The sequence below is a fragment of the Mirounga leonina genome, unplaced genomic scaffold, assembly GCF_011800145.1.
Source record: "Mirounga leonina isolate KUSES-001 unplaced genomic scaffold, KU_Mleo_1.0 Mir_101595, whole genome shotgun sequence".
Classification (NCBI taxonomy): domain Eukaryota; kingdom Metazoa; phylum Chordata; class Mammalia; order Carnivora; family Phocidae; genus Mirounga; species Mirounga leonina.
Genome location: NW_023270158.1, coordinates 4,785,782 through 4,805,108, shown reverse-complemented (window position 1 = coordinate 4,805,108; position 19,327 = coordinate 4,785,782). Strand labels below are relative to the sequence as shown.

At 43.8% G+C, this 19,327-nt stretch overlaps 1 protein-coding gene across 8 annotated transcripts in view; it reads left to right on the top strand.

The window, feature by feature from the left end:
• Positions 1–5,224: 5,224 nt before the first annotated feature.
• PHKA2 (phosphorylase kinase regulatory subunit alpha 2) overlaps positions 5,225–19,327 on the top strand; it is a 75,451-nt gene continuing 61,348 nt past the window's right edge. For 4 of the 8 annotated variants that reach the window (XM_035000399.1, XM_035000382.1, XM_035000373.1 and 1 more), the window contains exon 1: positions 5,558–6,039. In XM_035000399.1, the coding sequence (XP_034856290.1) occupies positions 5,962–6,039 (78 nt within the window). In that variant the 5' untranslated portion in view covers positions 5,558–5,961. Of the gene's footprint in view, positions 5,378–5,555; positions 6,040–19,327 lie in introns of those variants that run through there. The other 4 variants (XM_035000424.1, XM_035000415.1, XM_035000364.1 and 1 more) reach the window with 3 other exon arrangements.

Here is a 19,327-nt window from a genome sequence, read left to right as displayed (position 1 = left end):
CCTAGTTATAGAGGGTTTATCTTGCTTCCCGCCTATAGCTAGCTGCCTGAACAATGCCTCAAGTGTGTCCTGATTAGGAACCTTGCAAAACCCTGTAGTTCGGTCTTTCACTATGGTTCCCTTGCATATATTTCAAGTGACTGTTGTATCCCCGACTAACCACAATAATAATGTAATACACTTCTGTGAGTGCTGATTTGCCTTTGCAAGATTTCTTCTCTGATTTATTTAATTGTCTTGTATTTATGTTAAAATCGACAAAAATGTTAAGATCGCCAAAATAAATTTGTAGTTCAGTCCTTTGAGTTTGAAAGCTTTCACTGAGGGAAGGCGCCTGGGATCTCTTGCCCCGGCGACGTGGCATGTGAGTGGCCTAAGAGGAACGTGACGGTAACATCTTCTGGCAAACAGCGGACACACAGTGATTGTGAGGTGAGAGCAAGGTTCCTCCCCACGAGATCAGTTTCTGAGGTCTCTTCTTCTTTTTCCCCTCACACTTTCAAGATTCCCTCCTTAACACATGTTGCCATTGGCCCTCACAGCCCCAGATTTGGATCCCCCCTCCATGTCTCTGCATCCTCAGCATTGAACAGTAGGATTTCAAGAAGGTGAGGACAGGATTAGGGATTTCTGGGGAACTGATTAGTACAGGGGAGCTACAAACGGGGGAAGCTGGCCTTGATTCTATAAGAGGTCTTTGAACAATCTCTCCTGTGATGCTCCGCTGCCTCAAAGATGTTGAGGATTAAATTGATGAAGAAGGTGGTGAGATAACCTGAGATTTGGGTGTGAGATCTCACAGACCAGATCTCCTGGAGATGATGTAATCAAGTGTACACCAAAGGATGCACAGTGTCCAGTGTTCTTTAGATTCTGTCCATGCCCCCTTATTTTCCCTTTTGTGTTTTGTGTCTGGGTTGTGGTCCTTAAGCCAAATTCTCGTCTATTTTTTTTTTTTTTTTTTTTTTTACTTCACACACATTAGGGGCAGGACAGAGAGAATGTTCCTGAGAAGCATCCTTCTTTGAGTTTAAAATTGGTCTCACAATCTGAGACTCCACTGAAGGAGACAGAAGTGCTAGTATGAGGAGGCAAGGAGCATCACAGCAGTGACCAGTATTTGAAGAAGAATTTCTTCAGAACATTTGAGAAGTTTTTCCCCAAAACACACTGCAATCATTAATCCCACAGAGTAACTCTTAACTTCAGGGAGCAGCATTGGGACTAGTCTCAGCAAAAATGGTGAAATGGCTTCATTTGGGATGCTGGTGTATATCTAATGAGGTCACGTAGAAAGCAGGTTAGTTTGAAGACCATTTTGACAACGGGCTACTTTACTAAATGAACATTTTACTGAATGGACTAGTGTGTTATCATTTTTTCTCCATAACAGCATTTTAAGGACTATTTAGTTTGTCTCTGCTCAGCTCCAACTGATGCAGTTGAAGGACAGGAAAAAGGAAAGACTGGGTGGACATAAAAACATAATCTTGAGTGGGCAGAATTCTTGTCAGTAGATTCTTTTTTCTTTTCTCTAGGTACAGCATCAAAATGTTGAGGCAAAGAAAAATTGACTACATTCTTCCAGAATATATTCTTTTAAATATATCTGTATATTCTTCACTGAGAAGAAATCTTACACTCTCTGATGTTTCTACTCTTTACTTCTTAGTCTCAAACTAGCTGCAGGAATCTGGAACAGAGACAAATTGTACATTCTTTAAAACATTGCAATGAAAATGATCTCCAGTCAACAAAGATGTGATTGTCATAGAAATAACAGAATTTGGCACATTAGCTCTTTTCAGAAAATCCATTCAGAATGGACCCTCTTCTTGGTGTCAAAGACGGGGTGCTTTTCCTTAGGGTCAAAAATTTGAGCCTTCCAGAAGAAACACTGGTTTCTGCCTTGGTTGATGACATGGGGCTCCCTGGGAACTTCGTTGACCTGAGCCCCTATGGCAGGACAATGAGGCAGACCCTCTGGATGAGGTCAGAGAAGTCCTGTATGGACCCTAGAGTCCAGTTTTTGGGCTTTCATGTCTACAAAGACCATGAATCTGCTTCAAAAACAACAACATACCCCGTCATCATGTTCCATATCTGATTCTTTTTTTTTTTAAGATTTATTTATTTATTTATTTGAGACAGAGAGAATGAGAGAGAGAGAGCACATGAGAGGGGGGAGGGTCAGAGGCAGAAGCAGGCTCCCTGCCGAGCAGGGAGCCCGATGCGGGACTCGATCCCGGGACTCCAGGATCATGACCTGAGCCAAGGCAGTCGCTTAACCAACTGAGCCACCCAGGCGCCCCCCATATCTGATTCTTGACAAATATTTGAGAAATGACTTTGGAGACAGGTTTCTGTCTATTGGATCACAGCCAGAGAAAGGCTTCATGGATATAGAAACCAAGATATGGAAGTTTTGTATCTTAGGGACAAAGGGATACTAAGATATGAGTCTGATTTTTTTTTTTAAAGATTTTAATTATTTGAGAGAGAGAATGAGAGAGAGCACATGAGAGGGGGGAGGGTCAGAGAGAGAAGCAGACCCCCTGCCGAGCAGGGAGCCCGATGCGGACTCGATCCAGGGACTCCAGGATCATGACCTGAGCCGAAGGCAGTCGCTTAACCAACTGAGCCACCCAGGCGCCCATGAGTCTGATTTTTATATAGCACAGCTTATGGTCCAAAATATGCATGGAAATTTAAAAGCTAAAAAGTAGTAGCTTTGCTTCTTGGTTTTACCCTGGAATTTCAAGCTTATGGAAAAATAGAGCTGATAAGATAATATTCATTAAAGCATAGACCAAAGCTATACACTATAGGCTAGCTATACACCAAAGGGGTATATGTGTGCATAGGGGAATTCATCAAGAATGAGATAAGCTGAAAATATTTCTATACTGGATAGAAATGCCAGGTAATGAGCAAAGGTTATCAGGTATTTCTCCCATGGCTGCAAAATGAACTCTTGAAGAAGCATTCAGTGTGAACAGTAACGGTAATGAAGCAATGATCCCATCCCAGCTTTTTGATGCAGAATGAGTTCTGTTAAGAGTACATATTCCGATTCCAAAAGAGATTTAATGGTGATAACTTAATGTCTAATTTTATTTACCCTTAGATCATTGCAAATTCTGCATGGAGGCACATCACATGGATTGCTGCATAATTTAAGAGCCAATAGTAAGAAAAATGTATGTGACATCATGTGGGGTTTGATGCTTTAGTTGAGTGACATAGATTTATGGTATGGAATTTCTAAAGTGAATTTAGTTAAGGGGACCCAGTTTGCAGGACTGATTTTCTTTCATCCATTCGACACTGAGCTCAACACTGTTGCAGACATGGCAGATTTCAAAGACTTTTTTTTTTTTAATTTATTTGAGGGAGAGCGCACAAGCAGGCAGAGCGGCAGGGAGAGGGAGAAGCAGGCTCCCCGCTGAGCAGAGAGCCCGACACAGGGCTCGATCCCAGGACCCCGGGATCATGACCTGAGCCGAAGGCAGACACTTAACCCACTGAGCCACACAGGCACCCTAAAACTTTTTTTAAAAAAAGATTTTTATTTATGAACTAGAGAACGCAGGGTAGGGGGGAGAGGGAGAGACTATCCTAAGCAGACTTCCCACACTGAGCTTGGAGCCCTGGCGTGGGGGAGGGGGGGCTGGATCTCAACACTCTGAGATCACAACTGGATCAAAAACCAAGATTTGGCCCTTAACCAACTGAGCTACCCAGGCGCCCCTCAAAGGCTGTTTGAATGAGTATCTTACAATCCAGTTAGGAAAGCATGCCTCATCTGAAAACGAAAATAACATGAGGCAATACATTGTCAAATGACAGATGAAAACAGCTGTGATTTATGAAGTACTTTTCTATGAGCTAGGCATGCTGCTAAGTGCTTTACATTCATCCCTTGATGTTAGCCACCCTATGACGTAGGTGCTATTATCCCCATTTTACAGATGGGAACGTTGAATTTCAAACTGCTGCAATGGCATGCTAAAGCTCACAACACTTGTCAATGGCAGAACTGGAATTTGAATTTAATTTGCACTGACTCCAAAACTAAGGTTCTTACAAAGAAATTATATGGCAATTCAGAGAACGGAGAGGGCTTCTAGGAGGGGAGAACTGAGTTGGCTCTTTTTTTTTAAGATTTTATTTTTTTTATTTGTCAGAGAGAGAGAGCACAAGCAGGAGTGGCGGCAGGCAGAGGGAGAGGGAGAAGCAGACTCCCCGCCGAGCAGGACTTGATCCCGGGACACTGGGATCATGACCTGAGCTGAAGGCAGCTGCTTAACCAACTGAGCCACCCAGGCGTCCCCTGAGTTGGCTCTTAAAGGATAGGCTTCAGGGGCGCCTGGGTGGCTCAGTCGGTTAAGGTTAAGCAGCTGCCTTCAACTCAGGTCGTGATCACAGTGTCACTGGATCGAGCCCCTCGTCGGGCTCCCTGCTTAGCGAGGAGTCTGCTTCGCCCTCTCCCTCTGCCTTTCTCCCTGGCTCATTCTCTCTTTCAAATAAACAATCTTTAAAAAAAAAAAAAAAAGGCTTCAGATAGGCGAGGAGGAGGAGCGGCCTACTAGGTCAAGCATACAGTAAATGCATGGAGACTAGCAGAGGGCTTCTGAAAATTACATTAGCCGAGCTGTCCAGTGGAACAGATTTAGTTGGAAAATGAACACTGGGTCAAAGACTGAACTGTAGGTAATTACCGCTGCAAAAATGCCAGTTTCAAGTAGTAGGCCTGTAGGAGGTGGACTGCAGGCCTGACTTCGAGAGAGGTCATCAGGGGCAGGGGCTACAGGAGCCGAAGGGGGGAAGAAGGGTGCGGCTAGGGGACCCTGCCCCGACCGCCCCCTTTCCTTCCCTAAGGGGCCCCGCTACTTGGCTTCTGCTCGGCGGTGGAGAAGCGGCCAGGTACAGAATTATGATCCTGGCCGGCGGCCAGCCCAGTGGCCGCGGTGGGCGGGCCTACCTCTCCCGCCTCCGGTGAGGTTGGCTGCCCATCCCCGGGGCCTCACGGCAATTCGGGGAGGAGCCCTAGAACCCGTCCTTTATCTCCCTGACTCCGCGGGTTCCGCTCCGCTGCGGGGGCGGGCCTGGGGGCGGGGTCACGGACGCTGTTGCGAGTTCATCTCAGGACGGGGCGGGGCCACAAGCAACCGTATTAGGGGCATTCTGGGCCTCTGGCGAAGCGGCCCCCTTACCTTGTAACCCAGGCCCCGCTCCGCGGGTTCCGCTCCGCGACGGGGCGGAGCCGGAGGCGGATCCAAAGGTGGGGCCTGGGGCGGGCCCAAGGGCATCCAGGTGGTCACTGCGGAAGGGCCTGTTTCTCTAGCTTGTCCTGGGGTCGGCGGCCCGCGGGGAGGTAAGGGGCTCAGGGAGGCAATTTGGTTCCCGCCCGGAGCCAAGTGGTCCGCTACTCCTGTGGGCCACCCCCTTTCCTTTCCCCCTCGAGCCGCGACTCCGAGGGCTGCGTTCCGCGGCGGGGGCGGGGCCGGGGGCGGGCCGCAAGTGGGTTGCGGCAGACGGGTAGGCTCGGTTGGCGGCCCGCCCCGGGGCCTCCTCCAGACTGCTTTAAGGCGAAAAAGGCCCGACGGGGTCGTCGTTGTCTCACGTCCTGAACCCCGTTCCCCGCGTCTTCGGCGGGGCTGTCCGGGACGAGCGGGTGTCGAGAGTGCGGCGGGCCTGGTCAGGGAGGGGCCGCCTTAGCGCCGGCCCCCATTACCGCCCCCGCGCCTTGCGGAGGAGCGAAACTCTGGTTGGCTTGTTTTCCAATCTTACTTTGGTTCTTTCATTTTAAAAAAGTCTCGACCTCCCACCGCCGGGCACTGTCCCGAGAGCTAACCGAGGCTGTGAGTGTTTGGGAACCAGGCCCGCTCGGCGGCCGCAGTTCGGGCGTCCCACCTCTGCACGGCCCGTCGGGCGCTGCGGCCCCGGCAGCACGCGGAGATGAGGAGCAGGAGCAATTCCGGGGTCCGCCTGGATGGCTACGCGCGGCTGGTCCAGCAAACCATCCTGTGCTACCAGGTAAGGAAGGACCACCCGAGCTGCCCTCTCGTGGCACTCATTCTCCTACCCAATCCCCTCCTGGTCCTGAGACTTTGCATTTAGGAGGTTTGCTCCTTAAATCCAGTGCTTGCTAGCCGCACTCCCATTCCACCCCATCCTCTTTCAGGGGACCCCCTCTGTTTGGGATCGAAGACAGAGCCCCCCTGGTGCCCTGGGTACAAAAATGCGTCTTTTTTGCATTGACTGTTCTGTTTTGGGGTGAGAGAGGAGGTGTGTATAGGTTGGACAGAGCACACTGAACGGGGGGACAGTGAACTCGGGACTGCCAGGGCAGTAGACAGGAGTGAAGAACCTCCGGAGGTTTGTATCCTGCTCCTCCAGAGTGTAGGGCAACTACTGCTGCCCCTCCCATGAGTTATCTTGTTAGAGACCCACGTGTGAGGGCCTTAGGGGTTACTCTGGTTGATATTTTACAGCTGAGAAAACTACAGGCCTAAAAGCTTACCGCGTGTAGTAGGGTCAGGGCCAAACGCAGGTCTTCTGCTCCCAAGTTCAAGGGGGGACCCGTGAGGCTGCCCATGTGGTCTGAGGTATGAATATGCCTGCTGTTCTATATTACTGGCCTAAAGTTATATGTGGGCCCATCATGTAAGACCCCTGGACTATTTTTATTCCTAGTGAAGACAGCAGCTCTGTCCCTTTCCCTCAGTCAGCAGCAACTATTAATAGGACCTCCATGTTCGAGAAGGAAGTAGCATTCCATGGTTAGAGGCCCAGCCTACAAGTCGGGAACCATAGTCATTCCCAAGCCACTGACCATTTTCCCTTCTTAGCCAATTTCTCAGTCTTATTTCTTCATTCATGAAATATTTATTGTGTACCTATTATATGCAAGACACTGTCAGGTGCTGGGCTTACAAAGAATAAATGCATGTAGTGCAATGAGATTTATGCATAGGGTATAGTTCCGGAGTCCTTTGAGATCCTTGGGGCCAGATGTGGTGTGCAAGTCAGAAATGTTTGGATTTTAGAAAGGTGTAATATACATATGTATTCTATAATAACTGCAGTGGGCAGCATCCCTTAATCAAACACATTTTTCTCACATCCGAATGTGAATATTCACACTGAGTAGGAAAAGTAAAGACTTAAAATAGTTTCACGTCAGTTCAGGTCACCTTTTGTCACCAAGCTTGCTGCAAACTTATGAAAACCCTTTAGATTTCCAGAACTTACCGGCTTTTAAAATTGCACATGAAGGATTGTGATCCTTATTTGGGGGAGCTAAACCCAGTTTGGGGAGCCGGGATGGAGTCCTAGAAGACATGACGTTAAGTTGAGAATTAAAGGAGTAGGCAGGCAAATGGTGGTTACTTTTTGCCGTCCTGTTTGTAGTATATTACAATTACATCTATAAATTGTTTTAAAATTCAAGTTCAAAGGTTTTCCCCTTCCTTACTGTGAGGGAAGGGGCTGTAAGGAGAACTGATGAAGCTTGGTTCTTGTGTCACACCTGTGTTTGTGTGCCCAGCTCTGCCTTGAATGACATGTTAGCCTTTACTCAGCCTCTCAAGTCCATGGCCTCATCTGTAAAATGGGGACAGTAACACCTATCTCCGCTGAGGTATTGTGAAGAAAAAGCGCCTAGCAGGTTGCCTGGCAGCCAGGAGGCAATCAGTAAACAGTGCTGTTGGTGGTGTTACGACTTGGACATAGGCCACACGTCCGCACCTCACCACCGTGAGCCATGTTACTCCCTTTCCTGAAGGCCTTGGTACAACTACTAATTGCTTTCTAGTCTATAAACATAATTATGTCTCCCCATTGATGCAGTGAGGTCCTTAAGCACAGAGGCCTCATCAGTTTTGTTCCTTTTGTGTTAAGCAGTGTTCCTGGCACATGAAAGGTACCGTTAAGTCCTTGTTGATAAAATACTTCCAGCAGGCTCTGAGCCATCCTCTTGTCCAGCCATTGACCCAGGCTTGCCTTCTCTCAGGAGCAAAAGAACTGTCTTATTAAAGCAAATTTGCAGTGTTGGACTTTCCTCTCCAACGTTTTAATGATTAAAAAAAAAGGCGTCTCAGCCTTTAGTTGTATTTATTTTGGGGGTAGTTGGTGAGAAGCTCTCATTTACCCTCTTTACCCCTGTGGCTAACTGGAATCCTCCGAGTACAACACTGCTGGGAAATCCCATGCAGACTCGCACTCCTTGTCCCCCTCCCCCCACCCATCCTGCCCCAACAGCTCGTCTTCACAGTTGTAGATCCTTAATCCATTTAAGGTCTCATCATCTTTCTGAGTGATCTTAGGTCCCCTAACCACTCTAAAAATGGATGGGCAATTTTATGCATATTCGACCATAAAAAAAAATGAACGAGCTGGACTGGTGGTTTCTAAAATTTATGCTATATCTCTCCATCTCCTGTAGATATATGCAGATGTTTGTGAGGTATTTTTCAGTGTCAGCGGGTACAGGCTCTGAACTGTTTCTGATTTGCTTTTTATTTTTATTTTTTTAAAAGATTATTTATTTATTTGAGAGCGGGAGGGAGGGAGAGGGAGCATGAGTATGAGCTGAGCGGGGAGAGGGGCAGAGGGAGAAAGAGACTCCCTGCCGAGCAGGGAGCCAGCAGAGCGGGAGGGACTCCATCCTAGGACCCTGAGATCTTTTTTTTTTTTTTTTTAAGATTATTTATTTATTTATTTATTAGAGAGTGCGCAGGAGAGAAACAGCATGAGAGGGGAGAGGGTCAGAGGGAGAAGCAGGCTCCCCGCTGAGCCAGGAGCCCGATGTGGGACTCGATCCCAGGACCCCGGGATCACGACCTGAGCCGAAGGCAGTCGCTTAACCAACTGAGCCACCCAGGCGCCCGGACCCTGAGATCTTGACCTAGGCCGAGTCAGATGCTTAACTGAGCCACCCAGGTGCCCCTGATGTGCTTTTTAAATTGATTTCACTTGTTAGAAATCATTTAGCGTTAAATATGTCAAACTCCTAATTCTTCAGTTAGAGGCAGTAGCGTGTCAACTAATTCCTTTTCCTGTATCTGTGAAAGAGAACAACTTTTTCCATTAGTCGTTTGCCAGATACATTTGCTACTAATTATTATTTAAATCTTTAAGGCAAAGAAGAAAAGAGCTATGTTTATAAAAGGGTCCTTTTGCAGATATGATTTTGTGTATACAGAGAGTATAATTATACACTCCAGGGATTATCTTCAAATAATTATTGACTGAAAAAAATTCCTAGGTTTACTTTGGTCCAGATAATACTAACTTTGTACATTTTTTGAATATCAGTTCTGTTTGAAAGCTCATACATGAAAGTGTTAAGTTACAAAGTAGTGATAAGAGAATATGGATCAGAAATGGTGATCAAGGCAGTAATTGTAACTGCAGATTATTTGGTATAAAAAACAGATAATTAAGAGACCAGAAGAGTAAGTAAATATTGCTTATTTAGTGGCAATGGAATTTAAAATGAAAAGAATGGGGTAACTAAAACATGGAGTAGGGAACAAATAGTAATAATAATAATAAAGACTAATTTGGGGCAAGTTTAAAAAAGATATAATTAAATACTGTGAAATAATATGGCAGAAGAGTGGGAGGTGGGTTAAAGCATTCTTAGACCTTTATCACTTTATCACGTTAAGAAGGGGAGAGGTATTATATATTTAAATCAAGAATTTATATGTAATGCTTGAACATGAAGGGAATATATAACTTTTTAAAAAAATTTTTTCGTAAGCATAACTTTTTTTTACAGTATTAGTTTCTGGTATACAATACAGTGATACAGCACTTCTATACATCACCTGGTGCTCACCATGACAAGTGCACTCCCTAATCCCCATCACATATTTCACCCTCCCCCTACCCAGGAATATATGACTTTTAAAACAGTGGAGGAATAAAGAAAATTTGATCACTGCAAGAGAAGGAAGGAAAAGAGTGCTTAGGGAGAGAGAGAAGTTAAAAAAAAAAAAAAAGTAAGCAAAGGACAAAACAAGATGCAAATAAGTCCAATTAGTAATCACAATAAATGGAAATGCTTAAATTAGCCAGGTAATAGAAATTATTAAAACATTTTTTAATGTGGTTTTTATAAATTTTATTTGAGAGAGAGCTTGTGCACAAGTGGGGGTGAGGGGCACAGGGAGGGGGAGAAGCTGACTCACCACTACGCAGGGAGCCAGACATGGGGCTCCATCCCAGGACCCTGAGATCATGACCTGAGCTGAAGGCAGATGCTTAACCAACTGAGCCACCTAGGCACCCCAAGATATATGTGGTTTATAAAAGACACAACCTGGGCCACCGGAGTGGCTCAGTCGGTTAAGTGGTTGACTCTTGGTTTCAGCTCAGGTCATGATCTCTGGGTCATGAAATTGAGCCTGATGCAGGGCTCAATCTTTTTTTTTTTTTTTTTTTTTTAAGCGAGAGATACAACCTTAAGATATTCAGAAGTTGAAAGTAGTTTATTTTTTAAGATTTTATTTATTTAGAGAGCAAGAAAGAGAGAGAGTGAGCAAGCAGGGGTAGGGGCAGAGGGAGAGGGAGAGAATCCCAGACAGACTCCCCACTGAGCATGTAGCTTGTGGTGGGACTCCATCTCACCACCCTGAGATCATGGCCTGAGCTGAAATCAAGAGTCTGATGCTTAACCGACTGAGCCACCCAGGTGCCCCCAAAGGTTGAAAGTAGTTTAGTTAGACAAGATATATAGGCAGATGCTAACCAAGAAGAAATTGGTGTGCATACTAATGTCAAACAGTAGATCTTGAAATTTTTAAAAATTTCATTATTAGGGATAAAAAATATTACTAAATGATAAAAGGATAATTCAAGAAAATAAAGCAATTTTATTTTTTTTTATTTTTTTATTTTTTTAGATTTTATTTATTTATTTGAGACAGAGAGAATGAGATACAGAGAGCATGAGAGGGAGGAGGGTCAGAGGGAGAAGCAGACTCCCTGCCGAGCAGGGAGCCTGATGCGGGACTCGATCCCGGGACTCCAGGATCACGACCTGAGCCGAAGGCAGTCGCTTAACCAACTGAGCCACCCAGGCGCCCCAGAAAAGAAAGCAATTTTAAATCAGAATACAACTCTGATTGATATGAAGCAAAACTTGACCTAACTGTAGAAGTTAACAAATCCGTAATCATACTAAGAACTTTTATACTCCGCTAAGATACTAATAGGTCAAGCAGAGAAATAATTAGGACATAGAAAATTTGAGCACCATAAGAAACAAAATCAAGTGTACATATGTAGAACTCTGCACCCCACCAATAGAAAATACATATTTGTTTCAACCTTGCAAAGTTTTTCAAAAATTGATGACAAATTAGGGTATAAAGAAAGTCTCAAAAATACTGAAAAATCAACTTTATGAACACCGGAGTTTTTGCCAAAATGCAAGAAAGTTAGCAATAACAGCTGCTAAATCTCCAAGTATGTTTGGAATCTTACTAAGCCCACTTCTAAATATATCTAAATAGATCATGGATATATGTGTCATGGGTGTGTGTGTATCTCTAAGAAGAAATTATAATGGAAATTATGAAATATCTAAAACTGAATGACAACAGAAGCATTCCAAATACAAATGAGATACAGCTAAAGTGGGATTTGAAATTTATATTCTGAAATAAATATTAGAAAAGAAGAAAGATTTGAAAATTAATGAATTCATTAAGAAAAGGATAACAGTGCAGCCAAGAAAACAGAAGAAAGGAAATAATACAGGAGCAAAAATTAGTGTAAGATAACACAATAAGGATTGACAAAACCAAAAGCTGTTTTTGATTTTATTTTTTTAAAGATTTTATTTATGTATTAGAGCGTGAGCAGGGGGAGGGGCAGAGGGAGAAGCAGACTCCCTGCTGAGCAGGGAGCCCGATGTGGGGCTCGATCCCAGGACTCCGGGGTCATGACCCAAGCCAAAGGCAGTTGACCAACTGACTGAGCCACCCAGGTACCCCAAAAGCTGTTTTTTAGAAAAGACTAACAAATAGGCAAACTTCTGGCAGGGTTGATGGGAGCCGGGGAAGAGGGACAAATAAACAATATTAGGAGAAAATGGAAAAATAGTATCAGTACTTTTTGGCAGTACATTTGGAAATGTTAAATGGACAGTTTTCTAGATTGTTAGCCATGTTAAGAAAAAATTAAATCCTAATTTGACCTGTAACTATTAAAGAAATGGATTGAGTCACAAAAAAAAATCCTAATCCAAGGTGGGTTTACAGACAAGGACCAAGGAACATTCAGAGGTTTATTTATTCATTCATCTTCGAAGGTGAAGGAATTTGGCTTTTATTCTGAGTGGGAAGGGAAGCCATGAGAGGGTTTTGAGCAAGTGAGTGACATCTGAATAATGTTGGAAAAGAATCACTCCATCAGCTGCATAGAATATTGTCTGTAAAGCAGACACGAAGGAAAGCAGGGTGACTGATTAGGAAGCTTCAGCAGCTGGAGCATGATGGCTCAGACAAGGGTGGTGGCAGTGGAGACCGCTGCGAGTGGTGGAATTTGGGGGAAATTTTATAGAGACAACAGGATTTACTGGTGGATTGGGCATAAGGGGTGTGGAAAAAAGAGAAGTCAAGAATGACTCCAGGGTTTTGGCTTGAGCAACCGGTATGATGGAATTGCCATTTGTGAGATGGGGAAAATTGTGGAGGAGCAAATTTGGGGAGAAAGAGAAGGAGTTTTTATTGAGTTTGAGTTGCCCTTGAGGCATCCAAGTAGAAATGGCAAGTAGGCAATTGAATATATGAGTCTTGAAGAAAGGGAGAGGTCTGAGCTGGAGAGAAAAATCTGGGAGTTATATTGGTATATATGTGGTGTTTAAAAGGTCATGAGGCTGGATGAGATCACAGGAGTGAGCATAGACAGAGAAAAGATGATGTTCGAAGAGTGCTTTGATGCTCCACTCAAGTGGAGTTTACCCAGGAATACAAGGAAATTTACTATAAGAAAATCTAATGCAATTTACTACATTAATAAATTAAAGGAGAAAATCGTGTGGTCATCTCAATTGGTGTAGAAAAGCATTTGATAAAATTCAGCATCTAGAATGATTTTTTAAATACACCTCTTGGGCGCCTGGGTGGCTCGGTTGGTTAAGCGACTGCCTTTGGCTCAGGTCATGATCCTGGAGTCCTGGGATCGAGTCCCGCATCGGGCTCCCTGCTCGGCAGGGAGTCTGCTTCTCCCTCTGACCCTCCCCCCTCTCATGTGCTCTCTCTCTCAAATAAATAAATAAATAAATCTTAAATACACCTCTTAAGGTATTCTAGGGAGTTGTATTATCCTGATAAAAGATAATGTTTTAAAAAACATTCTAGGGAGTTGTATTATCCCGATAAAAGATAATGTTTTAAAGAATCTACAAATGTGGGTGCCTGGGTGGTGCAGTTGGTTTAGCATTCAACTCTTGGTTTTGGCTCAGGTCATGATCTCAGAGTTGTGAGATCGAGCCCCTTGTCAGGTTTTACGCTCAGCCTGGGGTCTGCTTGGGACTCTCTCTCCCTCCCTCAGTCCCTCCCTGCCTCTCTCTCTCTCTAAAATCAATAAATCTTTAAAAAAAATTTACAAACCTAACTAATGTATTGGCAAAAGATCAGAAACAATATCTTTAAAGTCAGGGACCTCAAGGGTCACCACTATCACTCCTATGCTGCATTGTAACTGTGACCCACATAAAAGACCTGAAAAAAAAATGAGCCGGATAGAGATGATATTTGCAGATATAAATACCACAGAAAACCCAAAACTACTGGAACTAGGTTCTCAGTTTTTAGAGTAAGTTTTGGGGTGATTAATAAATAACAAATACAGAAGCTTAATCCTGAGAGTCTTTGGAGAACCGGCCACTTATAGTTGATTGGATTTAAGTTTCAATTTTCCTTGAGCTTGTTTCTATTTGATTAGATAGCAGGTGACATCATTGTTTAGCTTCTGGGTTTATAAATATTCTCTCTTCATTACTTCTCTTAATAGCAAAGAGAAGTGCCAGGATAACCAAAAAATATTTTCAGTCCAAGTGTCCTCCTTCATTGTTTCCCTTTAATTAAGTTACTCCCTTTCTCATTTATATTAATTTTATATATTTCTATGATTGTGTTCTACAGTATAAACAAGCAGTTCACAGAAGAGGAAATGAATAAACATGTAAAATGATGGCTTAACCTCACTAGTAACCTGAGAAAGTAAAGTAGATCAAAACAATAAATTCAGACTGACAATTGGGGAACAGTTTCAAAGCATAATTCTAAGTGTTGACAAGGTTGTAGAAAAGGGGCAAATCTCAAACTATTCATGGGAAGAGGTATTAGTTAAGATAGGCTAACTGCTGTAACGAAGTCCAAAATTCCATTGAATAAACACAGAAGTTTATTTCTCACTCCGACAGCAGTCGGGTGTGGGTCCAGGTCAGTAAGGGTGTCATTTAGAGATCTGGGCTACCAGTGCAGCTCCGAAGGTCACCCTGGATGTGATGGGTACTTCACTTTCATTCACATTCCTTTGGCTAGAACTCAAACACATGGTCACATCTAACTGCAAGGGAGGATGGGAAATGTAGTATAGCTGAAGGCCTGAGAAGAAAAGGAAATTCAGATAGTGATTAGTTAGTAGTCTATGCCATAGAATGTAAGTTACAGACTGTTAACTGGTACAGTCACCTTGGAAAACAGTTGGGAGATATTGGTGAAATTGAAGCTATGCGTACCGTATGACCCAGGAGGTCCCTATGTAGTTATATATACATAATGATGTGCTCTTACCCATTCATTACCCAAGGAGACATGTACGAGGACATTTGTTGAAGCATTGTTTGTAAAAGAAAAATTAGAAACAATCTAAATGTTCATCACTTTGGGAATGGACAAATAGAGATCTAGCCACACAATAGAATACTAGATAGCAGTTAAAATGAGTGACATAGACTTACATGTATCAAATTGGATAGCACTCAGAAATTTAAAGTTGAGTGCAAACAAGTTATAGAAGAATAAGCACAGTATGCTATTAAGTGTGTAGAACTTTAAAAACACCCCAAATAATATTCTTCCTTGCTTAGGGACACATACTTGTAAGAATTTCTAACACGTGGACGGGAAAAATACACTCCAGCTTTGAAGTAGTGTAGCAGTTCTCGGGAGTGAGGTCCCCAGATCCCTTAGGATCCCTAAGCCCTTTTAAAAGGGCTGAGAGATGGTTGTCTGCTCTGTGTGTTGACTGGAGAAAGCAAGCACTGAATGGATGACATTTTTTCCTTCCTGATAACAATTCAGTGCCCTGCCTTTTGCCACCTCCTACTTCAACTCTTTCGGGTGCCAGGAGGAGGGCTTTTGCTGTGCCCTTTTCAGGACCGCTTTTAAATATTTTAGTGCCAGATAGAAACATTTGAGTAATTGAATGAAAAAGTCCTTGAATCTTCTTACAAATAGAGGACTGTAATAATGCATACAAGGGAGAAATTTAGAATTGTTTCAAGTTTTGCAGGGATCCAAGAGATCATCTAGTTAGATCACCTTGTTTCCTTTTACAGCTAAAGAATTCAGCCAAGAGAGTTGAGGGGATCTTTCAAGGTCATCCTTCTGGTGAGCTGACAGCCCTGTGATAAACACTGTATTGTTGGAAACAGGCCAGGAATGGAGAGAAATACTTTAGATACACCAGATTGCTGTGAACACCAAATAAATTTATATTTTTGTCTGTTAAAATAGTGAAACTTTAATAAGCCCTTTCTTTAAATACTGTGAGGCAGATGTGATATTTATTTCACTCTATTAGTAAAAGTCACAGAGTGAAATAAATATCACATCTGCCTCACAGTGGGTAGGGAGAACATAATTTATGTTCATAACATCCACGTAGAGTAGTGGTTCTTAATCAAATGAGTTACAGACCCATTTGAGAATTTGATGAAAGCTGAATGTTTTATTGTCCACTGAGAAAAATGCTCACACAGACATTCCAGGAGTCTCATGGGTCTCCACCTCCCTACCCCCACACCCCAAAGCCCATCGGTGGACTCCTAGTAGATCCTCTAGCAGGAGTCCAGATTCGGAGTGACGTGTGGTCCTTCGGTGCTCTGACCCTGAACCTAATAGAGTAAAAGTCAGTCTTAGAGTTGAAAATAAGTAGTGAGGCCCACAGCTCTCCTGTTTGGGGGAGATGTTACTGGCACAGCAGCCAGTAATCCCTTGACACCCCCAACTTGAGGTGTTGGCCAGGAGGATCCTAGCAACCCCACTGAGTTTATGTTCTGTCGGTTTTCACAGCACCAGGCTAAGGACTAACATTTCAGTAATCCCCCACCTTGCAACAGGGATTGGTGAGGGAGGCAAAGAAATAAAATGTCTTAAGACAGTGGTGAAGTCATTTGTATGTTTGATGGTTAGCTAAGGGGCCCACATAGTTTCTGGAAGTCTTGAAAGTTTTAAGGTGAGCACTGGGATGTGGGATAAAGCTGGAACACAGCTTGATTGAAGTGAATGCCTGCAGTACGTGGCTCCTGACCCACTTTATTTCCCTGGAAGCCATCCTTCAGTCATATGGGATGGTGCAAATGCCTAGGCCCAGGGCACCTTGTAATTTGTGAGTTATTTGTAAATCCAGAGGGGGGAAATCGGGTAAGCAGGAGTTTAGCAAAAGACATCATTTGAAAGTGAAAGTTGCACACCTGTGATCTCCTTAGGTGAAAAGTGTAAGGCCTCTGCATGTTGGAGCTTAAGTCTTCAACATTATTCTCTGAATGCCCAAGGTTTACATATCAAATTATACAAAACCTATCTTTTAAACTAATGGAGAAAGAAAGTGTTACTCACACAGCCCCTAGTCTCAATTACAGATATAATCATTTTATTTTTTTTAATATTTAAAAAAATTTTTTTGTTTTAAGTAGGTTCCACTCCTGTTGTGGAGCTTGAACTCAAGACCGGGAGATTAAGAGTAGCATGCTCAGGGTGCCTGGGTGGCTCAGTTGGTTAAGCGACTGCCTTCGGCTCAGGTCATGATCCTGGAGTCCCGGGATCGAGTCCCGCATCGGGCTCCCTGCTCGGCAGGGAGTCTGCTTCTCCCTCTGACCCTCCCCCTCTCATGCTCTCTCTTTCTCTCTCATTCTCGCTCTCAAATAAATAAATAAAATCTTTAAAAAAAAAAAAGAGTAGCATGCTCTACTGACTGAGCCAGCCAGGCACCCCAGGTGTCATCATTTTAAAACAAAGGCTATTGGAATTCCCACTGTAAAAAAAACATCTCAAGGATGCGTGGGTGGCTCAGTCAGTTAAGCGTCTGCCTTTGGCTCAGGTCATGATCCCAGGGTCCTGGGTTCGAGTCCTGTGTTGGGCTCCTGCTCAGCGGGGAGTCTGCTTCTCCCTCTCACACTCCCTCTGTGCTCTCTCAAATAAATAAATAAAATCTTAAAAAAATCTCAAGTCCAAGGCATTGCCCTTCCCTATCCCCTTTAATATTTTAAGTGGTAGCTGCTAGAATAAAATTTCAGCACAACAAATGAATTTAACCAGTTTTTGGAGTTTTTATAATAGAATTTTCCACTTTGTTTTTTGTTTTACCAACAGGGGGGTCGAGGGGGTTGATGGTGAGTAATCCTCTATTTTCAACATTTGTCCTAGTCTCTTCTAGGTATTTCATTTGAATGATTTACTTGTACTTTCCTCCCTTGGAGCTGAGCAATGCAATGATGAGTACTTAGCCATTCTTAATCTAAAGGAAAAAGGACTAAGAGTAAGGGTCAGCTGGAGGCCTCTGAACTCTGTCTCCTGGACTGTAGGAGAAAGGAAGCTGCGGGAAGCCTCACAGAGGAGCAAGCGTGTGGAGAGGCATTTGCCACGAAGGCATTGCGGGCGCCCAGGCTCCGAAGTGCGAGAGCAGAGCCTGTGCATGAAACTTGAATTCAGGTTTTGGGGCAGGGGCTAAGGAGGGTGTGTGTGTCAGGTGATGAGGCTGGATGTGAGAGGAAGAGCCTTGTATGGCAATCTAAGAGACTCAGGTTCTGTTTTATCGGATTGAAGAATTCTGAAACAGTGAAGTCTTGAGATTCTAGTTCTTTCTGCGACCTTCCTTTGTGGAGGATGGATTGAAAGGAACCAGTATTTTTTTTTTTTTAAGATTTTATTTATTTATTTGACAGAGAGAGACAGATCATGAACAGGGGGAGGAGGCAGGAGGAGAGGGAGAAGCAGACTCCCCACTAAGCAGAAAGCCCCATGTGGGGCTTGATCCCAGGACCCTGAATCTCACAACCATAACACTGAGCAAAAACCAGACATAAAAGAATATAGTTGTGATGTGATTTATATTAAGAAATATATATATTTTGGGCACTTGGGCGGCTCAGTTAAGCGTCTGCCTTTGGCTCAGGTCATGATCCGGGGTCCTGGGATCGAGTGCTGCATCAGGCCCCCTGCTCGGTGGGGAGTCTGCTTCTCCCTCTCCCTCTGCTTCTCCCCCCTTGCTTGTGCGCTTGCTTGCTCTCTGCCCACCTCCTCCTCTCCCCCAAACAAATAAATAAATCTTTAAAAAACAAAAACAAAAAACCGTGCAATCAGTGTTGTACAGTTGAAATTTCTTGTACCTAAGTATTGGGACCACATATGGCAGGGCCACGGGGTAGCTGCTGGGGTTGGGGAGGAGGGAGTGATTTGGAAAAGAGAGAAAAGTTCTGTTTTAAAGATGTGTTGGGGCCCTGGGGGTGGGAATGTATGTGTGAAGGGAACTGAGTCAACTCAAATGTGTGGGAGTGTTGGCTAATAAAATCAGTTCAGCAAACATTTATTAAACATATAAGCCCAATAAATAAATTCTTGTTTAATTCTGTCTAGTTTGTTTTGACCTACTGTCCAAGTCTGTAAGCATTCTGCTGTTCCAGTATTGGCTTAGCATCTACTTTGCAGCTCTTACCTGCCTCTCCTGTTCCCCACACACACCCTCTAAGGAGCAGTGAATATCACCATTTCAGTATCTCTGCTCTCTTCTGTTGTTGAAATCTGCTCCATCTCCTGCTTGCTCTGAGAGTCATCTTTGTATTGCCACCAGCCAAGAAGATTGTGTAAGTGTTCTTTCTTGAGCTTGTATGAAGGCTTTAGCTTTTATTTTTTTCATTTTTCAGGTAGATAATTATAATGTTGAATATATTTTTTAAACTACACACACACCACCCTAGGGAGTCATGTATACTGTTTTCTCTGGTCACCCTCTACCACTGTACCCCTTCCCCCACTGAAATTTACTGCCCTGACTTCTGCCTCCTTAACTTCACCTCTAT